Genomic DNA, 24,812 nt, shown 5'->3' with positions numbered 1-24,812 from the left:
CGCGCAGGGAGCTGATGGTTGGGCAATTTGAGTGGTCTAGGCATGGGACTGAAGTAACAGGCAGGGAGAACCAGTGCAGAGCAGTTAGTGCTTATGCAATATTTTTAGTGAGTCATATGCAGAATGGAGATTGTGGCAAGATTTTACAAGAATCAATGCTGTGATATTCTACTTGCCACACCACTTGTCTACCGTGCACTTCTTCCAGTTTTTTTTACGATGTCATTCTCCTTACTACTGTCCAATTCTGAGTCACATGACCTAACCACCATTTACTACGTCCTATAGCACACTCTTCACGTGCCAAACCCCACTTTTAACAATGTGGGTGGCTTTCCTGATCCTGATAGTAATCCCACAATGACTGTCCAATTATCGGATAATTTTTTTCCACCGATCATGCTGCAAAACTACTGTTACAGGTGAGTAACGTGCTTCTTATCACAAGTAGGATATTGCAAAGGGAAGTAGAGATGGAGAGAAAGATTGCTTTGGGCCACGCAGATTGCTGATAACAGGTGGTTGGTGGAGAGCAGAGGTGGGAGAGTTTGGGGGTAGATAAAAAGTCCAGGCATTTCATCAGATGAGGGCTCTAAAATGAATTGTGGGAATATTATTGTCCAATAAAATAAATGGCTACACACCACGCCTGCCATTATTTTATTTTTCATATTTTATTTTTGTCGTCGCACAATCAGGGCAACAAAATAAATCCTACTGATGCTTTTTACCCAAGAGCTTTATCATTGCCCAAGGGGAATCAACACATTTGATCTTAAGATCCAGGACCAATTATTGGGTGATCCCAAAAAGTGGACCTTGTGTAGAATGCGTTTTACATAGATCAGCGTTGGTTTCTCTCTCCCTCTCCCCTGCTAATTCTTCGCTGAAACTGCACTGAATCTGCAACTGGGCCACTCTCACCGACCTCAGTCCTGGGCCCAGCCACTCTCCACTTGCACTGCCTCCCTGGCAACCCCTGCACTGCGGGACTGTCTCTGTATCCCTACAGCCCCCCCTTCCCAGCACTTGTTCTGCACTTACCTTGCACATCCCACCAGCTGCCCTTTTATTTATTTATTCTACTTACCTTGTACTGCACTTCCCCCCTCCCCTTCCCCATGCACCTCTCCCTTCCCCCTACCCCTGCACTTGCGCGATCTGAATGACACCTGGCCTAGTAGGATCGTTGTCTGTCTTCCCCTTGGTCCCCCCTCCCTGCCTCGTCGCGCCTTGAAACACTTGTGTATAGGCGCGTTAGAAATGCCTTATCATATATCATATATCACATATGAAAAAGGTCAAATTGGAAAGGCGTATTAATTAAAATACAGAAAGGAAGGGGGTCATTTTAGAAAAAGTAGTAATTGCATGTAGGGGATTGCTAATACTAGCACTTACCTGTTGGAGAGTCCCATCTATTTTCCAGAGTGGAAACCCAAAGCATTGAGGTGCATGACTGGTTGGATGGCTTGCATACATGAGTTACACAATGTCTGAGCTGTCATTTTGTTGTTATTGCTAATCCTGCATGAGATCCTTATGCCTCATCCAGTGTGATTGTCTTTATTGTTCATACAGCGTTAGAGTAAAACTAATCATCGTCTGCCAATTGATTGATCATTTGAGCAAATCCACTCCTCAGAATTTCTAACCCGGCCTGATGGTCATTATTGCTACTGCCTCCAAAGGTCAAAGTTACTAGTCCCTTACTTGCTGTCATAATGGAGAATATCTTGCCTGCAGGTCAAACATCCTAATTCTGCTTCATGATTAATGATTTCAATCCCATCAAATGGCCATTCTTTCTAATCCTGCCTTGGGTCATTATTGCTACTTCCTCAGGAGATCAAAGTTACTAGACCCTTGCTTGCTGTCATTATAGAGAATATCTTGCCTGCGAGTCAAACATCCTAATTCTGCTTCATGATTCTTAGTTTCAATCCCATCGAATGGCCATTCTTTCTAGTCCTGCCGTGGGTCATTATTGCTCGGTCAGTCAGGGAAGGGGTGTGTGAGTCTTAATGGTGAATCTAATAATATGGATAGACCTCCTCCTGTCATAAAAAAGGCTGTTTGCTTTCTGACTGACCCTAAACTATGTCATAAAGTGGAAAATATTGTCCATTACTCGAAGGTTTGTGGAAATGTTTTGTTTGGTGGAAGATTGCCTGGGTTTGACAGACCAGGAAGGGAAAGTGGAAAATATATCCCCTTCTCCCTCACACTACATCTGCAAGTCCAACTAAAAATAATTTGCAGTGTAAACATTGCCATGATCCTTGTACACATTGTTCTTGAACTTTTTCCCACTCCTGGACTTAAAACATTACCCCTAATAATTGTTTTAATGCAGTTGCACCCTTACCTGTATTTACAGACATTCAAACAATGCAGTGAAGAGAAGAGTGGCCTTTTAGACAGTATTGGTTCCAGGGTTCTTTTTGGTTCCCAGCATAAATCATGCAAACATTTGAGTCCTAGGAATAGGCATTAATTCTCCTGGTGCCTTACACGTTGCTGTATTATTCCCAGCTTTCCGAAATGATGTATACACTTCCCTGGTGTCAAGATTAGGCATACAGTCTCCTAGTTCCCATGATCAGGTGCATGATCTTCTGGTTCCCAAGATTAGGCATACAGTCTCCTAGTTCCCATGATTGGGTGAATGGTCTTCTGGTTCCCAAGGTTAGGCATACAGTCTCCTAGTTCCCATGATCAGGTGCATGATCTTCTCATTCCCAAGATTAGGCATACAGTCGCCTAGTTTCCATGATCAGGTGCATGATCTTCTCATTCCCAAGATTAGGCATACAGTCTCCTAGTTCCCATGATTGGGTGAATGGTCTTCTGGTTCCCAAGATTAGGCATACAGTCCCCTAGTTCCCATGATTGGGTGAATGGTCTTCTGGTTCCCAAGGTTAGGCATACAGTCTCCTAGTTCCCATGATCAGGTGCATGATCTTCTCATTCCCAAGATTAGGCATACAGTCGCCTAATTTCCATGATTGGGTGAATGGTCTTCTGGTTCCCAAGGTTAGGCATACAGTCTCCTAGTTCCCATGATCAGGTGCATGATCTTCTCATTCACAAGATTAGCCATACAGTCGCCTAATTTCCATGATTGGGTGAATGGTCTTCTGGTTCCCAAGGTTAGGCATACAGTCTCCTAGTTCCCATGATTGGGTGCATGATCTTCTCATTCCCAAGATTAGGCATACAGTCTCCTAGTTCCCATGATCGGGTGCATGGTCTTCAGATTCCCAAGATTAGGCATACAGTCTCCTAGTTCCCATGATTGGGTGAATGGTCTTCTGGTTCCCAAGATTAGGCATACAGTCTCCTAGTTCCCATGATTGGGTGAATGGTCTTCTGTCTCCCAAGATTAGGCATACAGTCCCCTAGTTCCCATGATCGGGTGCATGGTCTTCTGGTTCCCAAGGTTAGGCATACAGTCCCCTAGTTCCCATGATCGGGTGCATGGTCTTCTGGTTCCCAAGGTTAGGCATACAGTCTCCTAGTTCCCATGATTGGGTGCATGGTCTTCTGGTTCCCAAGGTTAGGCATACAGTCTCCTAGTTCCCATGATTGGGTGAATGGTCTTCTGGTTCGCAAGGTTAGGCATACAGTCTCCTAGTTCCCATGATTTGGTGCATGGTCTTCTCATTCCCAAGATTAGGCATACAGTCTCCTAGTTCCCATGATCAGGTGCATGCTCTTCAGATTCCCAAGATTAGGCATACAGTCTCCTAGTTCCCATGATCAGGTGCATGATCTTCTCATTCCCAAGATTAGGCATACAGTCTCCTAGTTCCCATGATCAGGTGCATGATCTTCTCATTCCCAAGATTAGGCATACAGTCTCCTAGTTCCCATGATTGGGTGCATGCTCTTCAGATTCCCAAGATTAGGCATACAGTCCCCTAGTTCCTATGATCGGGTGCATGCTCTTCAGATTCCCAAGATTGGGCATACAGTCCCCTAGTTCCCATGATCGGGTGCATGCTCTTCAGATTCCCAAGATTAGGCATACAGTCCCCTAGTTCCCATGATCGGGTGCATGGTCTTCTGGTTCCCAAGATTAGGCATACAGTCCCCTAGTTCCCATGATCGGGTGCATGCTCTTCAGATTCCCAAGATTAGGCATACAGTCGCCTAATTTCCATGATCGGGTGCATGGTCTTCTGGTTCCCAAGGTTAGGCATACAGTCTCCTAGTTCCCATGATTGGGTGAATGGTCTTCTGGTTCGCAAGGTTAGGCATACAGTTGCCTGGTTCTCACGATTAGGCATATAGGGCCTCATTACACGGTAGGCGGTAACCATGGCGCTATTAGCGCCATGGTTGCTGCCGGTATTTTACCGTGTCCGCCTTGGTGGATGGCGGAATTACCGCCCTACTCCAAGGTGAGCGGGGGCGGTAATTCCCCATTCACCAAGGCACTTCCCCATTCCCATTTTTGCCCCCATAGGGCATAATGGGAATGGGGAAGGAGCTAATTACGGTACCGCAAATTGCAGTACCGTAATTAGCACCAAGGTCCCTTTGCGGCACCCTACTTTAACGGCTGGTAAAACCAGCTGGTAAGGTCGGGTCCCGCAAATGGAACTCGTAGTAAGGCGGTAAGGGCTTACCGGTACCGGTAAACCCTTACCGCCTACCGTGTAATGAGGCCCATAGTCTCCTAGTTCCCATGATCGGGTGCATGCTCTTCAGATTCCCAAGATTAGGCATACAGTCTCCTAGTTCCCATGATCGGGTGCATGCTCTTCAGATTCCCAAGATTAGGCATACAGTCCCCTAGTTCCCATGATCGGGTGCATGCTCTTCAGATTCCCAAGATTAGGCATACAGTCCCCTAGTTCCCATGATCGGGTGCATGCTCTTCAGATTCCCAAGATTGGGCATACAGTCCCCTAGTTCCCATGATCGGGTGCATGGTCTTCTGGTTCCCAAGGTTAGGCATACAGGCCCTTATCCGGGGTTGGGCGGTATCTCGGCACTAATTGCGCCGGGATACCGGCCACCACTATTGGCGTTACTGCAACTTGGTCCAGCGCAATTTGCACCGGATCCCGAGTTGCGTTGTAGAGGTGAATCCCCATTCCCATTGGGTCCTCTGGACCCAATGGGGGTTTCTTGGAACTATTAGTGCCGGCGTAATTATCACAGCACTAATAGTGCTGAAAACGGGTGGAAAGTGGACATTTTTACCTGCAGCAAAAAGCTGGAGGTAAAACTCCCACTTTACGCCCAACTCCAGATTGGGCGGAGTGGTAAATGCAGCGGTATTTTCAGTACTACTGCATTTTACCACTCCGTTCAACTTGTGATGAAACCCATAGACCCTAGTTCCCATGATCGGGTGCATGGTCTTCTCATTCCCAAGATTAGGCATACCCTAGCTCCCAAGATTAGTTTTACAGTTCCCCAGTCCATGATTAGGCACACAGTTACCCTCCCTGCCCCTGGTAGGTCAACTCTCCTTCAGCCATTTTGATCAATGGTTTTCCAAATCTCCAAGACCGCTTTCCCCCTTCAGATCCTCCTCCAGATGGTTCACCACTATCCTTAAATTCATCAAAACCCAAAACCACATCTTGGAAAGCAGATGGCAGGCTGACCCATCACCTCAGAATACACCTGCATACGCCCAACAGAACAAATCCTACAGGACAGAGATTCGGAAGGCCAAGAAATCCTTCTACTGGAAGAGAATCTCCAATGCCCCTAACACCAGCAGGGAAGTCCACAAGATCATCTCAGATCATCAGAGATGGGTAAATGAGGGCTCTACACTTCCACCACCCAACCCCACTCCCAAGCAATCAGTGGCACTCTCTGATCGCTTACACAACATAGCTGCAGAAAATAAATGCACCGTGGGCTATAAATTGACAGTGCTCCCACGCCGCTCCATTGCGCCCTCGCTTGTGCTCACAGACCCTCCAACCACCTGTGTCCTCTTCTCTACCTTCTCTCCCATCCCCCATTCTGAATTCCTTAAGCTAATAGCCGGCGCCCATCCTTCAGGATCTCCTGGAAATCCCTGCCCTCCTTCTCTCCTAAAAGGCATCCTTTCCTCGACCTGTGCCCGCAGCATTGCAAGATCCATCATTAACACATCCCTCACTTCTTGCACATTCCCAGCAGTCTTCAAGACATTGCACATCTAAGCCCTGCTCAAAATAACCTCCCTAGACACTGTTCTTTATGGCCAACTACAGACCCATCTCAAACAACTGATTTATAGCCAAACTAATTGAACAAACTGCCTGCTCCCAGCGATGCCTTTTCTCCGAATCTAACCCCCTCCTCGACCCCACCCAATCCGGCTTCAGACCCCTAAGAGGAACTGAATCATCCTTAGTCTCCATCTGAGATAATTTCAAAAGAAACTCGGGGAAGGTTGTGCCGCACTGATCCTCTCCACCTCTCAGCGGTCTCTGGCACCATTGACCTCCGCACCCACTACGGACAGACTCCACTCAGCATCAGGGATGCAGCAATGAAGTGGATATAGCCCGTCCTCACCCACAGATACCAAATCACTTACATGCCTCCCTTCTCAAATCCGTCCTCTGTCACCAATAGAGTATCACAGAGCATCTCTCTTATCACCTCTACCTAAGCCCCCTCCCTGCTTTTATCTGTTCGCATGGCCTGACCTGCTACAACTACACACATGACACCCAAAACATCTTCAAGATCCCAAAAGACACCTTCAACCCCTCCCCCGACCTTGCCTAATGCCTCACAGAAATTGCCTACTCAATGACAGCCAACCACCTCCTTCTCAAGCCCAGAAAAACTGAAATCATGATCTGCAGGACGACTTCCCTCTTCCCCCAAACCCATCCCTTGGCTCTCCTCCCGTGGCCCCTCACCCTTCCTCCAGCACAGTAAAGAACGTTGGATGCACCCTGGATGCAGATCTGACACTATCACATCACATCAACTCTGTCACAATCGTGCTATCTTCACCTAGGCATTCTCTGACGCTTCTTCCCCTACCTCAGCTGCCCTCAAAGAGTTGCCGCAATCACGACCATCGTCCTCTCTCGCCTAGACTATGCCACCTCCGTATACCTGGGCGCCCGTGCATCTCAACTCAGGAAACCCCAACAGGTTACAAAACACTGCAGCCAGGGTCATCCTGACCCTAGAACCTAGAGAGCACATCACACCCGCCCTCCATGTCCTGCACTGGCTACCTGTCGGGCGACTGTCCACCTTCAAGGCTATGTGCATCACCCACCTTGCTCTGCACAACACAGGCCCAGAATATCCACAACACAAGTTCACTCCCTACAGACCCAACAGAAACCTGAGATCAGGCACCGCTCTCCTCCTTGTCATCCCTTCCACCAAATCGACCAGAATAGGGGGATGCGCCGTCTCTGTCCACCCACAGTATGGAACTCTATCCCTTTTAATATCCGCAATATAGAGGATCACCTAGTCTTCAGGAAGGCACTTAAGACCTGGCTCTTCCCACCTGCGTCCTGACTGACCTAATCCACCTCTCGGGTGAACCACACCCCCAAACAGGTAGGCGGGGGCATCGAAGAGCCAGATGAGGAGACTTCAAGAAAGTACTGAGCATGCAAATAAGGGATTCCCATAGACCCGCATGACAGGACCTGCACTCCGTCAACGAAACAAGTAAACCGCTGTGACTCACGGGTACGTATCACACTCCATCTTAAAGGAAGTTAGCCATATCCCTCCCAAGTCACGGCCGCCCAGCCACACACATCTGCAATCACCTGCTACTTGATCTCATATGGCACATCACCTCTGCCACTAGAATGCAGTTAAGTCCCATGGCAAAAATTCGGTCTAGCTGGACCTTGAATGGCTCACTCTCCCGACAGCCTTCACAGCACCCATCCACAAGCCAGTTCTACATGCGTCTGTGGCAGGGACTTAGCCAGCCCTACCCACCTCGCACTGGCTACAGTGCACACAAGCATTCTAGTTTCCTCTGACCAACCTCTCTCTTATCCCTCGGACTTCGGTTCTCCAAGGGCATTCACCCACAGCGCTTTGAAGCCATACCAAGGGCACTAGGTGCTATACAAATGCCATATTACATCACATATGATGGTCTTCTGGTTCCCAATATTAGGCATATCGTCTCCTGCTGGAAACTTCCTGATCCCAACCAAACGGCCGTCCTTGGTCATGTGTGTAAATAGACACTCCTGGAGGCGTTCTTAAAAAAATTATTGGAATAAACTAGTAAAACAAATTCTGCAGCCCAGCGGTGTACTACCCAGCACTGACAAGTCTCACACTTGATGAAGTATTGCAATGTCCGTTCACACCATGCAGCTCGCCCCCAATCCTCCTGCCGCTTCCCTTCCCACACTAGCCTTGACGCCCACCCAGCCTGGAGGATTCGAAAAACACCCCTCGCTGTTCCGCCGGTTCCCTCAGACAGCCTTGTGTTCTCCCACATTACATTCTCTGTGCTGTGGCAAAGATAAATCATTGGAAACGTTTGTTGATTTCCCCAATCACATGAGGCATTGTCAGAATTAGCCACTGGGTGGAGCCCTTGTCTTTAGTAAACTTTCTACGCTTCCAAACTGAGCATCTAATTTAAATGATGTGCCCTGGAGCAGCAAAAATGCAAAACACATTTGCTTGAAAATAAATCGAGCAAACCGGTTCCACCCATACATGCAGTGTAAGCCATGTTGATAAGGATAGGGGTGAGGTGGTGGTGTATTTTTTTTTTACCTTATAGCAAAAGAAACGCGCAAAGTAATTCTCGATTTTTCAGCGGACTGGGGTTTGCGGTAAAGCACGTGGCTGCATTCTACATGCCGCACAAATTGAACAAGTGCTTCCTTTTTTCTCATACCAGCCAGCAAAACCAATAATTGCATTTGTCACTCATGTGTGGTGCTAAAACAGTTCACGGCGTTAGTTTTATCGGGTTGCCTCTATTGTTGAGCAAATGTTCAGAGTATTACAAATAAGGCTTTGGGCCATAGTTCCCATATCCGGATTTTGCTAATGAGCCAAAATGTAAATTCAATATAATCTATGAATGGTTCCATTTTATTTGTTTTTTGTTTTTTTGCCGAATGGCAATTTCGCCAAATTTTTGGGACGATTTTGCCGCTTTTTTTACCGCAAACAGCAGGGGGAAACCCCTCGCAATGCCCCACTGCTTCTATATACCTTACCCCAACTTACCATCTACAGGTATGTGGTAGCAAAAAATGAAAACCGTGAAATTGCCTTCGGCACGAGTGGGTAATAAATACCAGCTGAACGTGCACTGGTTTGCATTGCACATAAACCTGTGGAGAGTGCGTTCTCTCTAAGAGGTGGTCGAAGTGGGCAGGAGCAGTCGGGGGCACTGCTCCCTTACTTAAAAAAAATAAAATAAAGATGTACTGTTCCTATACTTTTATTTAGAAAATAAATCATTCCGAAATATTTTTATTTTAAAATAAAAGTGTAGGAAGAAGTTGGAACTTGCACTTCAGTGCGCGGCACTGAATATTCCCTTAAACGGCAGGTGTGTTTGTTTGGTGGTTTGGATTGTGCGTGCGATGGGGGGTGGCGATGCAGTTTGTGGGGTGCGGGGCAGGCCACCGGGGAACATAGTTCCACTATTTATTTTTGTCCACCTTTACCACTGTCTCTCAGCATTTGAAGCTATTGTAGATAAAAAAAAAACTGTGGCCTGCATTGTGTCTTGCAGTTATGCACTGGTGTACCGGGAGCTGGAGCAATCGATCCGCTCAGCAGACGTCCAGGAGGACCTCAAGTGGTTCCGGAACACTCATGGACCAGGGATGCACATGAACTGGCCGCAGCTTGAGGTGGGCACAACATCCGTTAAACCGGCCCGCAGCCGCGCTCTGGGGTAGCTGGCCAGGCCTACGCTTCCCAGAATTGTTTGTTACAAAGTTACCAGGCCCTTCACTCTTTGTGGGACCTGTGGCTCTGAGTCGCCCTTGATTTAGGTGGGAATTTGGAGTGGTGTGTGCGGCTGCTGGGACTGCACAAAATAGGCTTTTATAACTAAACTAGTGTACAGGCCTGTGTACACTGGCCAAAGTGCAGGTTTTCATTCGCAAAGTAGGACCACTATATTTCTTAAGCCAACAGCTCCCTCTAGCGGTGACAACAGGTGAAGTTAAGCGACTTGGCATTGTTTCTATAAATCCTAAGCCAAGAGCTCCCTCTAGCGGTGACAACAGGCAAAGCTACTGCATCGGACAAACATACATCTGGCCTTTTATTATATTGTTAGATTAGATCGATTAAATATTCAGGGTGGTGGACTGACGAGATCTGGTTCTGGTGCAGACAGGCGCTAGCCCATCCAGACACCAGCCACCTCCCATCCAACTGACACTCACGGAAACACTCACTCAATCACGACCAGCATTCCAGCCCAACATTCCATGCCCACGTCCTAATGTCCTGGCAAGCACATTACATACAAGTACATAGACCTCATACACCCTTGGGAATAAGTAGGCAATCATACCTGTTGATGTTCTTCATGTGTGAGGTTTCGGCATTACCCCTGTCCCTAAAATACCTCCCCGAACAGGCGACATTCTAAGTAAATGTAAGTACAAGAGGCTTTAAAGGGGAGAAGAAATGGCAAAGCTGAAAGAGTATTCTAGGAGATGGCCGCTTTCTTTAATGAAGTCAACTGTGACAGTACTGAATTTAGGGGGCAGAAATCCTGTAGAGGGGCACAGGTACGGAGGCCAGACTTTCAAGGCCACCCAAAATTAGAGGTTTTCGTTTTTTTGGATAGGTTCAAAGTGGCTAGACTGTGTGAAAAGCATCAGTGAGAGGAAGAGGAAAGCTGGGGCACACAAGGAGCGGTGCAAGTAGTTGGCAAATTGAGGGTGCAATACCCTGTCCCATCATGTCACGGTGAGGCATCACTGGGATACCCCTCTAGAAGGTTAGAGATAGCGGAACCAACCAGAAATGTCCATCCCACAAGCCATTGCAGACAGGGTGCATAAATGTTATCTGTAGACTGGGTGAAAGGGGGTGGGGTTAAGATTGACACACCCAGCGTCCTAAAGAGGACCAACACAATTCAGGAAGAGACCAGTGCATCCAAATTTCACAACATGATATTCAGGGGCGCAGGTGTCGCTAGTGAGGCTCGGGAGGCTACAGCCCCGGGTCTGTTGGTTGTAGCCTCGGTTAGAAGCTCAGGAGCTACAACGAAAAGGCTAGCTAGCCCCGAGCCCAGATAGTCCCGACATAAGCATAGCCCCAGATCGTTTCCGATGAGGGAGTAGTTGACGAGCAGCGACAGAACATCATTTTCAAGCATACTCCGAAGAGACTTTCGGCAGAAGTGGAGAGGCAGGCTCATTTAATGCAAGGAGTTCACGCCCCCGGAATGGAGCGCGAATGTGATCCCCTGTGCCGCAATTCTCTGCAGAGTTTGTATTCTTTTCTGCCAGAAGTGCAAAAAAGGCATAGGCATCTGGATGGTCCCAGGTTCTCGCGCTTCTTTTCTAACCCTGACCAGGAAAGAAGCAGTAAGGCCAGCTGCCAATTACATGCATGGCAGCTGGCATGACCATGGCTCGTTATGGATTCCACCAGACTTTTACTAGTGAAAAGATAAAAGGCGGAGTCCACAGAGGTGCAAGCCTCTTCGCCTGCATCATAAATAGAGGTTTTGGAGGCCAGGGTATGTATAACAAGTGGGCTGGATTTTCCACTCTGTGCGCCTTCTAGGGAATTTAGTAAACGTCCAAGGTTTCTGTCTCTGCTTGCTCGTTACATTCAGAGGCATCACTAGGGAGAACCGGGGGAGGGGACGGGGGGGGGGGGCGAGCATGGCCCTGGGGGTTTTGGTTGTATCCCCAGATAGAAGCTCAGGGGCTGCAACCAATAGGCTAGCTAGCCCCCTGAGTCCCGGCAGTCCAGTTGTAACAGGTTCCCTCGTTATTGGCCCTCGCTTCACTCTGGGCGATAACTCAGGCTGCCGGGCTGTTACCCCCCGTTCCAGCCCTTAGAACGGGGGGGGGGGTTAACGCCATATTCATTAAGTTATACATTCCATCTCATGGCCTGCTATGTATGTGAATGGGTCGAATTGAATGTTGATGTAAAGGTATATTACCATATATATATATATATATATATATATATATATATAGTATATAAGGTTTTGAATTAATCATAACCCCTGGCATTGCCTGGGGAAACCCTCCAGTCCATGGTTTCTCATTACGTGGTGCCCCCCCTAATGTTTTATACGTACACTCCCATGATCCATTGTCAGCCTGCCACAACATTACAGAAGGGAGAGAGCACAGAAGAATGATGCCACGCCACTATAAAAGGGTCTGTCCGGCCCATACTGCTTGGTCGCAACCCTGCTTCTGCGTGAGACCCCAAGCAACCCCAGGCATGTTGCACCCTGGTTGGGCATCACCAGCGAGGTGTAGCTTAGGTTCACAGGCAACACACGCTCTTTAGCCACATCTGGGCATGCATACCTGCCCTACTCAAGGTGCGATTGGCAAAACCGACGTTTAATGGCTGGAAGGTTCTGAATTAATCCTAACCTTTGGCATTGCTCCGGACAAACCTCCAGACCATCGTTTTTTAGCCTGCCAAGCCATTACATAAGGGAAAAGACCATATGCCAATCAGGTCTGGCCCCCACCCGCGCATTCCCAAAGCATGCCTAGGGTCCCTTGTGAGATGTGCAGAAGAGCTCACCTTCCCCTCTTGGGGTGGACCAGGCTCGATTTGGACATGGTATTTCCCCATTTTCTAGGGATGCAGGATGAAAAATAATGGTTTGCAGGGGTGCCCAGGTTGTTTTATTTTTTTTATTAAATCGACCCCTTCCAGGCATTGTTTTTCAGTACTTCATGCTGTGCACGCCCCCTGCTAACTGGGTGATGCCCTTCCAGGCGTTGCTTTTCAGTGTCTCGTGCTGTGCACGCCCCCCCAGAGGCAGCGCCTGCTTACTGGGTGATGCCCTTCCAGGCGTTACTTCTATGCACGCCCCCCATAGGCAGCGCCTGCTTACTGGGTGATGCCCTTCCAGGCGTTACTTCTATGCACGCCCCCCAGAGGCAGCGCCTGCTTACTGGGTGATGCCCTTCCAGGCGTTGCTTTTCAGTGTCTCGTGCTGTGCACGCCCCCCAGAGGCAGCTCCTGCTTACTGGGTGATGCCCTTCCAGGCGTTACTTCTATGCACGCCCCCCAGAGGCAGCGCCTGCTTACTGGGTGATGCCCTTCCGGGCGTTACTTCTATGCACGCCCCCCAGAGGCAGCGCCTGCTTACTGGGTGATGCCGTTCCAGGCGTTACTTCTATGCACGCCCCCCAGAGGCAGCGCCTGCTTACTGGGTGATGCCCTTCCAGGCGTTACTTCTATGCACGCCCCCCAGAGGCAGCGCCTGCTTACTGGGTGATGCCCTTCCAGGCGTTACTTCTATGCACGCCCCCCAGAGGCAGCGCCTGCTTACTGGGTGATGCCCTTCCAGGCGTTGCTTTTCAGTGTCTCGTGCTGTGCACGCCCCCCAGAGGCAGCTCCTGCTTACTGGGTGATGCCCTTCCAGGCGTTACTTCTATGCACGCCCCCCAGAGGCAGCGCCTGCTTACTGGGTGATGCCCTTCCAGGCGTTACTTCTATGCACGCCCCCCAGAGGCAGCGCCTGCTTACTGGGTGATGCCCTTCCAGGCGTTACTTCTATGCACGCCCCCCAGAGGCAGCGCCTGCTTACTGGGTGATGCCCTTCCAGGCGTTGCTTTTCAGTGTCTCGTGCTGTGCACGCCCCCCAGAGGCAGCTCCTGCTTACTGGGTGATGCCCTTCCAGGCGTTACTTCTATGCACGCCCCCCAGAGGCAGCGCCTGCTTACTGGGTGATGCCCTTCCAGGCAATGCTTTTCAGTGTCTCGTGCTGTGCACGCCCCCCAGAGGCAGCTCCTGCTTACTGGGTGATGCCCTTCCAGGCGTTACTTCTATGCACGCCCCCCAGAGGCAGCGCCTGCTTATTGGGTGATGCCCTTCCAGGCGTTACTTCTATGCACGCCCCCCAGAGGCAGCGCCTACTTACTGGGTGATGCCCTTTCAGGCGTTACTTCTATGCACGCCCCCCAGAGGCAGCGCCTGCTTACTGGGTGATGCCCTTCCAGGCGTTGCTTCTATGCACGCCCGCCAGAGGCAGCGCCTGCTTACTGGGTGATGCCCTTCCAGGCGTTGCTTCTATGCACGCCCCCCAGAGGCAGCGCCTGCTTACTGGGTGATGCCTTCCAGGCGATGCTTCTATGCACGCCCCCCAGAGGCAGCGCCTGCTTACTGGGTGATGCCCTTCCAGGCGTTGCTTCTATGCACGCCCCCCAGAGGCAGCGCCTTGCTTTTCAGTGTCTCGTGCTGTGCACGCCCCCCCAGAGGCAGCGCCTGCTTACTGGGTGATGCCCTTCCAGGCGTTACTTCTATGCACGCCCCCCAGAGGCAGCGCCTGCTTACTGGGTGATGCCCTTCCAGGCGTTGCTTCTATGCACGCCCCCCAGAGGCAGCGCCTGCTTACTGGGTGATGCCCTTCCAGGCATTGCTTTTCAGTGTCTCATGCTGTGCACGCCTCCCAGAGGCAGCGCCTGCTTACTGGGTGATGCCCTTCCAGGCATTGCTTTTCAGTGTCTCGTGCTGTGCACGCCCCCCAGAGGCAGCTCCTGCTTACTGGGTGATGCCCTTCCAGGCGTTACTTCTATGCACGCCCCCCAGAGGCAGCGCCTGCTTATTGGGTGATGCCCTTCCAGGCGTTACTTCTATGCACGCCCCCCAGAGGCAGCGCCTGCTTACTGGGTGATGCCCTTCCAGGCGTTACTTCTATGCACGCCCCCCAGAGGCAGCGCCTGCTTACTGGGTGATGCCCTTCCAGGCGTTACTTCTATGCACGCCCCCCAGAGGCAGCGCCTGCTTACTGGGTGATGCCCTTCAGGCCTTACTTCTATGCACGCCCCCCAGAGGCAGCGCCTGCTTACTGGGTGATGCCCTTCCAGGCGTTACTTCTATGCACGCCCCCCAGAGGCAGCGCCTGCTTACTGGGTGATGCCCTTCCAGGCATTGCTTTTCAGTGTCTCATGCTGTGCACGCCCCCCAGAGGCAGCTCCTGCTTACTGGGTGATGCCCTTCCAGGCGTTACTTCTATGCACGCCCCCCAGAGGCAGCGCCTGCTTACTGGGTGATGCCCTTCCAGGCGTTACTTCTATGCACGCCCCCCAGAGGCAGCGCCTGCTTACTGGGTGATGCCCTTCCAGGCGTTACTTCTATGCACGCCCACCAGAGGCAGCGCCTGCTTACTGGGTGATGCCCTTCCGGGCGTTGCTTTTCAGTGTCTCGTGCTATGCACGCCCCCCCCAGATGTTGCTCCTGCTTACTGGGTGATGCCCTTCCAGGAATTGCTTTTCAGTGTCTCGTGCTGTGCACGCCTCCCAGAGGCAGCGCCTGCTTACTGGGTGATGCCCTTCCAGGCATTGCTTTTCAGTGTCTCGTGCTGTGCACGCCTCCCAGAGGCAGCGCCTGCTTACTGGGTGATGCCCTCCAGGCATTGCTTTTCAGTGTCTCATGCTGTGCACGCCTCCCAGAGGCAGCGCCTGCTTACTGGGTGATGCCCTTCCAGGCGTTGCTTCTATGCACGCCCCCCAGAGGCAGCGCCTGCTTACTGGGTGATGCCCTTCCAGGCATTGCTTTTCAGTGTCTCATGCTGTGCACGCCTCCCAGAGGCAGCGCCTGTTTACTGGGTGATGCCCTTCCAGGCATTGCTTTTCAGTGTCTCGTGCTGTGCACGCCCCCCAGAGGCAGCTCCTGCTTACTGGGTGATGCCCTTCCAGGCGTTACTTCTATGCACGCCCCCCAGAGGCAGCGCCTGCTTACTGGGTGATGCCCTTCCAGGCGTTGCTTCTATGCACGCCCCCCAGAGGCAGCGCCTGCTTACTGGGTGATGCCCTTCCAGGCGATGCTTCTATGCACGCCCCCCAGAGGCAGCGGCTGCTTACTGGGTGATGCCCTTCCAGGCGTTGCTTCTATGCACGCCCCCCAGAGGCAGCGCCTGCTTACTGGGTGATGCCCTTCCAGGCATTGCTTTTCAGTGTCTCATGCTGTGCACGCCCCCCAGAGGCAGCGCCTGCTTACTGGGTGATGCCCTTCCAGGCGTTACTTCTATGCACGCCCCCCAGAGGCAGCTCCTGCTTACTGGGTGATGCCCTTCCAGGCGTTGCTTCTATGCACGTCCCCCAGAGGCAGCGCCTGCTTACTGGATGATGCCCTTCCAGGCGATGCTTCTATGCACGCCCCCCAGAGGCAGCGCCTGCTTACTGGGTGATGCCCTTCCAGGCGTTACTTCTATGCACGCCCCCCAGAGGCAGCGCCTGCTTACGGGGTGATGCCCTTCCAGGCGTTGCTTTTCAGTGCTTCGTGCTGTGCACGACCCCCAGAGGCAGCGCCTGCTTACGGGGTGATGCCCTTCCAGGCGTTGCTTTTCAGTGTCTCATGCTGCTCCTGCTTACTGGGTGATGCCCTTCCAGGCATTGCTTTTCAGTGTCTCATGCTGTGCACGCCCCCCAGAGGCAGCGCCTGCTTACTGGGTGATGCCCTTCCAGGCGATGCTTCTATGCACGCCCCCCAGAGGCAGCGCCTGCTTACTGGGTGATGCCCTTCCAGGCGTTACTTCTATGCACGCCCCCCAGAGGCAGCGCCTGCTTACGGGGTGATGCCCTTCCAGGCGTTGCTTTTCAGTGCTTCGTGCTGTGCACGACCCCCAGAGGCAGCGCCTGCTTACGGGGTGATGCCCTTCCAGGCGTTGCTTTTCAGTGTCTCATGCTGCTCCTGCTTACTGGGTGATGCCCTTCCAGGCGTTGCTTTTCAATGCTTCATGCTGTGCTCGCCCCCCAGAGGCAGCGCCTGCTTACTGGGTGATGCCCTTCCAGGCGTTACTTCTATGCACGCCCCCCAGAGGCAGCTCCTGCTTACTGGGTGATGCCCTTCCAGGCGTTACTTCTATGCACGCCCCCCAGAGGCAGCTCCTGCTTACTGGGTGATGCCCTTCCAGGCGTTGCTTTTCAATGCTTCATGCTGTGCACGCCTCCCAGAGGCAGCTCCTGCTTACTGGGTGATGCCAGATGGCCGGGAGCTGCTTTTAGCTCCTGCTCAACACATCTTCATTTCCATCCCTAGATGAAGCAAGGGAGTAGGCAGGGACTGGGAGCAGTGCTTGGGCTGCGGTCCCCGCCTGCTCCAGGGTTGTCAGCTTAGGATTCCAAAGCAACAGAAAAGGAATGATCTCAGACAGAGATCTTCAACCTTTGGCTCTCCAGACATTATGGACTACAACTTGCATTAGCCCTAGGCAGCATTGTCAATGATGAGTAGTCATGGTGTTGCAGTCCAGACATCTAGAGAGGTGCAGGCTCAGCACCCCTTATCTAATAGAAGAAACTATCAGGATGGGCTAGCATACTAATGTTTGCTGAGGAGCGCGGATAAAGTGCCTTGTAGAACTTCTATTAGCACCTGGGGAATGACGCTCAACCAATCAGGTGGCTGGAGCAGGGGGCAAGAATACACATTCTCTAGCCTCTGTTTCCAGCCACCCAAGGCCCCTCCACGCGTGGCGCGATTTTGTTTTTGATGTGGGGAGGCAACAGGGAGCCTCTCCGTTGCCTCCCCAGCCCTCCCAAAAGAAACCATACCCCTTCCTTACCCCTCCCACCCCACTTACCTGCTGGACTGAAGCTTTGTGCTCCGGTCTGGCGCACCTGAAGCTCCCAGCCACCATAGAAATTCTATGGTGCCTATGGTGGTGGCCATGTTGGATTTCTTTTCCTCCCGAGATTTAAATCGTGCAATAAGCGCAGCCAATCTCCTTGTAGAATAAAGTGCCTTGTAGAACTTCCATTCGCACATGGGGAAGGGCGCTCAGCCAATCAGGTGGCTGCAGCAGGGGGCAAGAATACACATTCCACGCCGGCTGTTTCCAGCCACCCGAGGCCCTTTCCCGCGTGGTGCAATTTGTTTTTGAATGTGGGGAGGCAACAGGAATCCTCTCCCTGTTGCCTCCCCACCCCCAAACCCTTCCAAAAACAAACCATACCCCTTCTCCTACCCCTCCCTCTGCACTTATCTGCTGGACCGGAGCTTTGTGCTCTGGTCCGGCGCACCTCACGTTTCCAGCTGGCGCCATAGAAATCTTATGGCGCCCATGGCGGCGGCCATCTTACTGTTTTTTTCTTCAGGAGATTGGCATTGTGTAAAAACAAACAATTTGCACCCCGGATAAACCCAGGGGTGTGAATGGCTTTTACCTCTGCGGTGGGGGGTGGATATGCCCAGTAGCGTCCCACCAGCCTAGGCCTTGGTACATCCAAGCAACGCCATACTCGTATCTTCCACGTATTTATCTATCATAAAGGTCCCACTTAGAGTAGGGTAGGGTTCTGCAATCTTAGGTGCTCCCGGGTGTTTGGACTACAATTACCATCTGCCCAAGCCAGCATTGGCAATGGAGTGGGATCATGGGATTTACATTCAATTTCTTTTCAGGTGCACAGGGTTCTTTAAGCACTTCCTCTGGGAACCTCTTACAATTTTTTGCATCCGTGGAAGTCAAACCACCCGCAGGCCCCTTGCACCTAGTTCCTTACTCCACCTGCATGATGAGTGCTAAATTCTGTCCAGAGGAGATTCAGGCTTCGGCCTCTGGAAGCTCATGAACCCAGTACTTTCATTAGGTGTTCATACTTTTCAGAGCAGCTCGTGTGGCTCAGACTGTCGCATCCAAGAGAGTTGGAAGTAAATCTTGCTAATCTGATGAAGGCATTGAAGTGCAGGTCTCCTTTACATGTATGTATGTATGTATGTGTGGGGGTCGTATGGCACAAATCTAGCAGTGACGCAACAGAGCACTGTTCCACAAGGCGATACACAAATGGGTTGCAATAATATGGATCCAAACAGAGGGATAGTATAAAAAGGGTACAGCTTTCCAGAAAATGTGGACTAGAACTCCCAGCAACCTTTACCAGCATAGTCAATGGAGAGGGATCATGGGAGTTGGAGTCCCAAACATCTGGAGATACCAGGTTGCAGACCACTGCGTTAGGAGGAGAAACACTTGCTTCTGCTTCTCTAAATCCCCTTCCATGCTCTATTCAGCTATAAAACAGGAAGTCAAGCTGTTCCCTCTTAAAGCCCAAAAGGTACCAAGTTATTAGGCAGCTTCTCCTACATGTTCCGATCCCTTTCTATGCCAATGTTGTTGGCTCACTTACTGGAGGAGATGCGTGAAGTCTGTGCCTTAAGGCTTTTCATATCCCAAACTGCACAAAATGGCTGCCACTTCCCACTTCCGGCGACACCACTGTTGAATATAAATAAACGTGCGAGATTCCAGTAACCCGTACTGTGCTAGCGACTTAGCTGCTATCCCTGAAGCTGATGCTACACTGGTGATAACCTTTGGGGTGCACTTGCCCATGTATGCCCCCCCTCCTAAGCCAGGGATTGACTGGCAGGCCACCATTCCCCCCATGATAATGTGTTTTAATATTACAACAGAACTGCAGGCCCTTTGTCTTTATCTGCCAGCTTTTTGCCCCCTTCCCATCTGCCCCCCCCCCACGAGTCCTTTGTCACACTAGTTCACTAACCCTCTGCGCCCTCCCCCCACACCCTCATGTCCCTTAGCCTCAATAACGTTGCCTTTCCATCTGGACCCGAACCCCTGCTGGGCCCATTCTCCCCTGGGATCTACCAATCCTTCCCTCCCATGCTTCTTTACCTCTTCACCCCTTCCATCCTGGCCACATGTCTTCCTGAACCCCCTTTCCACCTGTCGCCCCTTTCCCAGTGGCTCCAGTTACTTCCTGGGCTCCACCCCTCCTGGGTTCCATTCTTTCTTGACAACCTTCACTTTTGAGTCCCTTCTGGACTACCTTCTCCTCACATGACCCCTTCGTCCCTGTAACCTGCCCCCACCCAGACTTGCGTCCCATCCCTTATGAGCTGTACTCCGCCTCCCCTACCTCTTCTGTCCTAAGCCTCCCTGGACCATACCAACCTGCCAGGAGGAGCAGGGGGTTCTGCAACAAATCACTTATAGGTGGCCACCTAGGACCCCATTAGTAGAGGGGCACAAGAGGGCAAAGAATTAGCCCTGAAGCCAGCAAGTTCGGTCACTTTGTGAAGGAAGGTGGGTGGCGTAACACAAAATGTAGGGACCGCCTGCAAGCCCTGCTGAGGCCCCCCCCTGCTGGGCATGGGCGTCATCGGTTGTCTCGCACCGCCGAGGCTGTGGGATCCCCCGTTACGCCAGTTGGGGGAAGGCTAAGAAGCACTTGCCCACCAATATAAAGCCTTGCATCGGCTTTGTCCCATGGGCTGTTTAGCTTCTAGGCGACACCCTTCTAGCCACTTTAGTCTTGGGTCGCAGTGCATTCTGGGTACCTCCCTTCTAGTTTGCCCTTACATCCAGGCCCTCAGCCCCTCCAGTACCTCTGCCTTCTTGGGCTCCCTGCCTTCCTCTTCTTCTTGCAGGGTCTTGCTCTTACTTCAGCGCCACTGCCTTCCGGAAGCTTCTCTGCTTTTCTACTTGAGCTTCCTAGGTCTATCTTTTTCTTGGTGCCATCCCTCTCTTCACTTTTCTCCTACGTTTCCTTCTTTCCAGGCACTCTTATCTAGTGGGAGCCCTTTTGTTCCTCAGCCCCTTCTCTCCTAATCCCCACCATGCACCAATACCATTTGTCACATCTCTTTTTCAAGCCTCCTTCCCCATAATGCATTGCTTCTTGGGCCCGTGCCCTTTCTATGCGCCACTGTCCTTGTTGCAAAGTACACCCGTTGTGTGATGTCATCAAGCATTGTCAGAACTGCATTTTCCCCATTGACAGCATCATAATGTGCCCAACATAGAGCGCCGTGTTCCGACGCATGGTCATATGATGCAGGCCGACACGCCACCCTGCACCCTTGCTTTTTTTGTTTTGTTCACCCTGTTTGCTGGTGCCATCTCATCCCCGTCCCCTCTCTTTAGAACTAACAGGAAGTCGTAATGAGAAGACAGGAAGCTGGTGAGCGAAAGAGAGAGAGGGATAACTGTCAAGACATTCTAGCCACGGCCACCATGTGCTGGATCGACGCCATCTTTGAATCCGGAAGCCTCCATCTGCCTTTGGAGCTATGACGGTCATGCCCACTTCAAGACGACAGACGGAAGTCGCACGCCCATTTTAAACTCCATCAATTTCACTTGCACATGGCACCCGGCATCCAGTTGTTGGACTGACTGCCATGGGCCGGTGGGAGCGGTGGTGCCTGGGACGATTGCCTGGCATCCTTGTGTGCCTGTCACTGAGTATATCTGAGGTCCGTGTCCACCTTGCTCATCACATAGGCCACTGGCAGACCCCACTGGATGCCATGTTTGGATGAAACCTGCTGCTACAAACCATGGGGAATTTGGAATCGACCACCAAGCGTTGGGGACCGAGGAAAGGGTGGTCGACAATGAAGGCAGAGTCATTCACAAGCATTTAGGCAATAAAGTGAGGACGCCACAGTTATGATTTTAAAAGGTACATGTCTTTCTTAACGGTACACAATCATCAAAGTACTTTAGTGAAGAGGCGGCATAACATAAGTAGATTTGCTGCCAGGCTGACATCTCCTGCCAGCCCTCTGAGCTACCCTGTTCTGTGGGGGCGCGGGGGGTTCTTTTAATTTTTCCAGATCTCATTCCTTTAAGATCGAGGCTGATAGTGTAAGGGTTCTGACTCTTCCTTTGCTACAAGGCCACGGCCACACACTGCTTTTGCTAGCGTGAGGGTGGAGAGTTGCTTGGGACTACACAACTATCAAGAGGTTAGGCCCCAAGACCAGGACTCTTACATGTTGGGCTTCACCAAAGTAGATGTGAATGAACGTTTTGAGGCACTTTATGCTTAGGGTGGGCTCTGTGAGGGCAGCTGTTACCATTGAACAGTACTTCAAGGGGGCCACGATATGGCCGGTCCCCGACAAGTCCTCGTACACAAGTAGGAAACTGCGGCAGAGTAGCCCAAGGGGACCAGGTGCTGCGTCTGTCCTCCCACCAGAGTCCGGCGGGCGGAGTGTAGGGAGGTACCAGTTTGACCAGGCTGTAGGGCTCAGGTGCCCCTGCCAAGCTACCACTGTTGGGGGCATAATTAGGAAAACTGCCTGGAGGTGGGAGTGGCAGAGGCGTTGGGGAGGAGGCGTAGAATCCCTGGGAATAACCATTGTGGCCTACCCACCCCTACAAATGTGATCTGTGTCACCGAGTGATTAAAAGAAGTGCAAGGGCCCAGATATTGTCTAGCACTACTGTGACACTGCGGGGGTCGCAGGACCAGTGCCGCCACCACCCATAGCTGCTCCCCACAGTGTCGACATATTTGGGTTTACTCTATATCGCCCTGATGCCTATGGGCTTTGGCGCTGAATAAATAGACATAACCTAACAGCCCACACCTGCTCATTGTGGTTGATGGATGCACTGACTATCACCACTTCACAATAAAAGTGAGTCTGAGACAATAAGTGCCCGGGCTCACAAACAAGTGCCAGGGCTCAGCACCGGCAAACACCCCCACAAATTAAGCACTGTCCCCCCTAGCCTCCTATCTTCTGCAACATGTGTTAGTTTGGAATTGTTGTTTTTTTGTTTTTTGACCCTTTTCATTTTTCACGCTTTGATTGTTTGTGTATGGCTTCACCCTCATGCAAAAATATTCCCCAAAAAAATGAACTATAAAAATGTCAATCGAAAAACTGATCATGCTTCAATTCTTTAGTGAGGCAATAACGCGATATCAAAAGCGAGAGTGGGTTTTATAGTATATTTTAGATATTAGTATTTTTAAAAACGGGAAATCTTGATGCAGGATTTCAAAACAAAGGTTATTTATATATTTATGTATTTATTTTTGGTGGTTTGGACGGTGTTGCTGCAAAACGCAACGATGACCTAAATTAAGACAAAAGTCAAAGCCTCATTAAAGACATATAAGATTTAAAATTCTCCGAGCCATGTGAATATTAAAAGAGGTCTGCATTTCATTACCAAGATGTGTGCTCATTTTTTTCGTTATGTTTGTATGCATGTGATTGTAATCACAAGTGTGATTATCGCTGAGCAACTGTGTGCGCTGTTCACTATATAGTCTATATATGGTACCTCTATATTATTTCTCCATATTACCGAATCATACGCGTGGGGTAGCTCTATCACCAAGTGAGATTTACATACTGTATTTGTCCACCTTAATAGAAGATAACGAGTTTGGTGGTATCTCGGCGGTAAATCTGCAGTACTAACACTGAACGTAACCGCCACTTGGTCTGCCAGATTACAAATTGTGGTGGTGGTGTTAGTTTCCACTGGTGGTAAATCCACCAAGATTTGGCAGAAAGGTGGCAGATTTACCTCCAGCTCATAACTGGAGGTGGATCTTCCAACTTACCAGCAAACTCATATTTGGCCGATGTGGTAATGCGAAAGTAACAGTATTACTGACACATTTTTACAGCACCGCCCAACTCATATGATATTAATACTCAGGGATTCTAAGCGCAGAGCCGGGGATCGAACCTGTGGTGCTTCGCGTTGTCCTGCTTCCAAGGCGAGCATGTTGCCCCTGAGCTATCCTCCCAAGAGAGAATGATGCTCATCATGTTTTTAATCATTCAGTTAGCTCTGACCTACTCATAATGACAGGCAAAAGTTAGGTGACGGCAAAGAGCATGTGAACCCTAATAAAGATCAGCATAGAACGCAGACATACACGTAGCCTCACATGATAGCTCTGGCCAAAACCCCAAGAAACGAGAAGAAAGTGTGGCAAATCCCCAGATGTCGTCACTTCTCCCCTATGGGGAGCCCCTTCCTATGAGTCCAGGGAGGTCGCTACTCAACTAGTCCCCCTGGGGGTGGATCTCATGGGGAGGGAAGCCCCCTATGGGATTAGTATTGACCTAGGGGGAACCTGGTCTCCCCTTAGGCCAACTAACCTTAATACACCTTCCTCGCCAACCCCTGAAACACCATCCCTAGCGTCCCTTTCTGTTTCCTTAAAACCAGTAAGGTAGGAAGGACTGAGACGAGGAAGAGCCTGGGCTCCTCAGGGACCTATATCCCTTGTGTACTAAGACGAGGAAGAGACCAACTGCCTGACTGGGTGTCATCAAGATCAGTACTGGGACGAGAAAGAATCGTTGAAGAATAAAGAGCACCTCTATTAACCATACTGAGCTGTCTACTCTTTATAGACTTCCTTTGGCCAAGGCACAGCTGAAACAGAAGAGGAAAAAATTCAAACAGAGATAGATCCTCCGTGGAGGAACTTGGAGTTGTGGAGCCCGCTGTCAGGAGTCGCACAAAAGCAGTCAAGGACAGGACGTTTACTGTCAGCAGAGACATTCCAGAGAGCTCTGCCCTGGTCGGCCTGTGTCTGGAAGCAGGAGGACAAAGCTCTAGCTGGTCAAGAGAGCTGGAGTGTGTGGTCCGCCTGGGACGCAGTGTCTGAAAGCAGCAAGCCACTGCGGAGCCGCTACAGATGGAGGTGGAGGTATTCGAGCAGGTGCAAGAGAACAAGTTGCAGCCGAGTCAGACCAGTGAGCAACCAAAGGAGGGTTGGGAGACCGGGAGGCTTGCTGGGAAACCCAAGTGGCCATACCATAGCGGGACACAGGTCTGGGACCTGCATCCTATAAGGAGTGGCATCCAGAGTCATCTTTTTCATGGCAGATTGGGAGACCAGGGCTGCCTA

The 24,812-nt window shown here is 50.9% G+C and overlaps 1 protein-coding gene across 5 annotated transcripts in view; it reads left to right on the top strand.

Annotated features, from left to right (window-relative positions):
* The window catches only part of PACSIN1 (protein kinase C and casein kinase substrate in neurons 1), a 363,469-nt gene that overhangs the window by 308,247 nt on the left and 30,410 nt on the right, over positions 1–24,812 (top strand). For all 5 annotated transcript variants that reach the window (XM_069633503.1, XM_069633506.1, XM_069633504.1 and 2 more), the window contains one exon: positions 9,725–9,845. In XM_069633503.1, the coding sequence (XP_069489604.1) occupies positions 9,725–9,845 (121 nt within the window). The remainder of the gene's footprint in view (positions 1–9,724; positions 9,846–24,812) is intronic.

The sequence above is a fragment of the Ambystoma mexicanum genome, chromosome 13 (genome assembly GCF_040938575.1).
Source record: "Ambystoma mexicanum isolate Mex_15411 chromosome 13, UKY_AmexF1_1, whole genome shotgun sequence".
In the NCBI taxonomy this organism is placed as follows: Eukaryota; Metazoa; Chordata; class Amphibia; order Caudata; family Ambystomatidae; genus Ambystoma; species Ambystoma mexicanum.
This window is presented reverse-complemented; position numbering and strand designations above follow the sequence as displayed.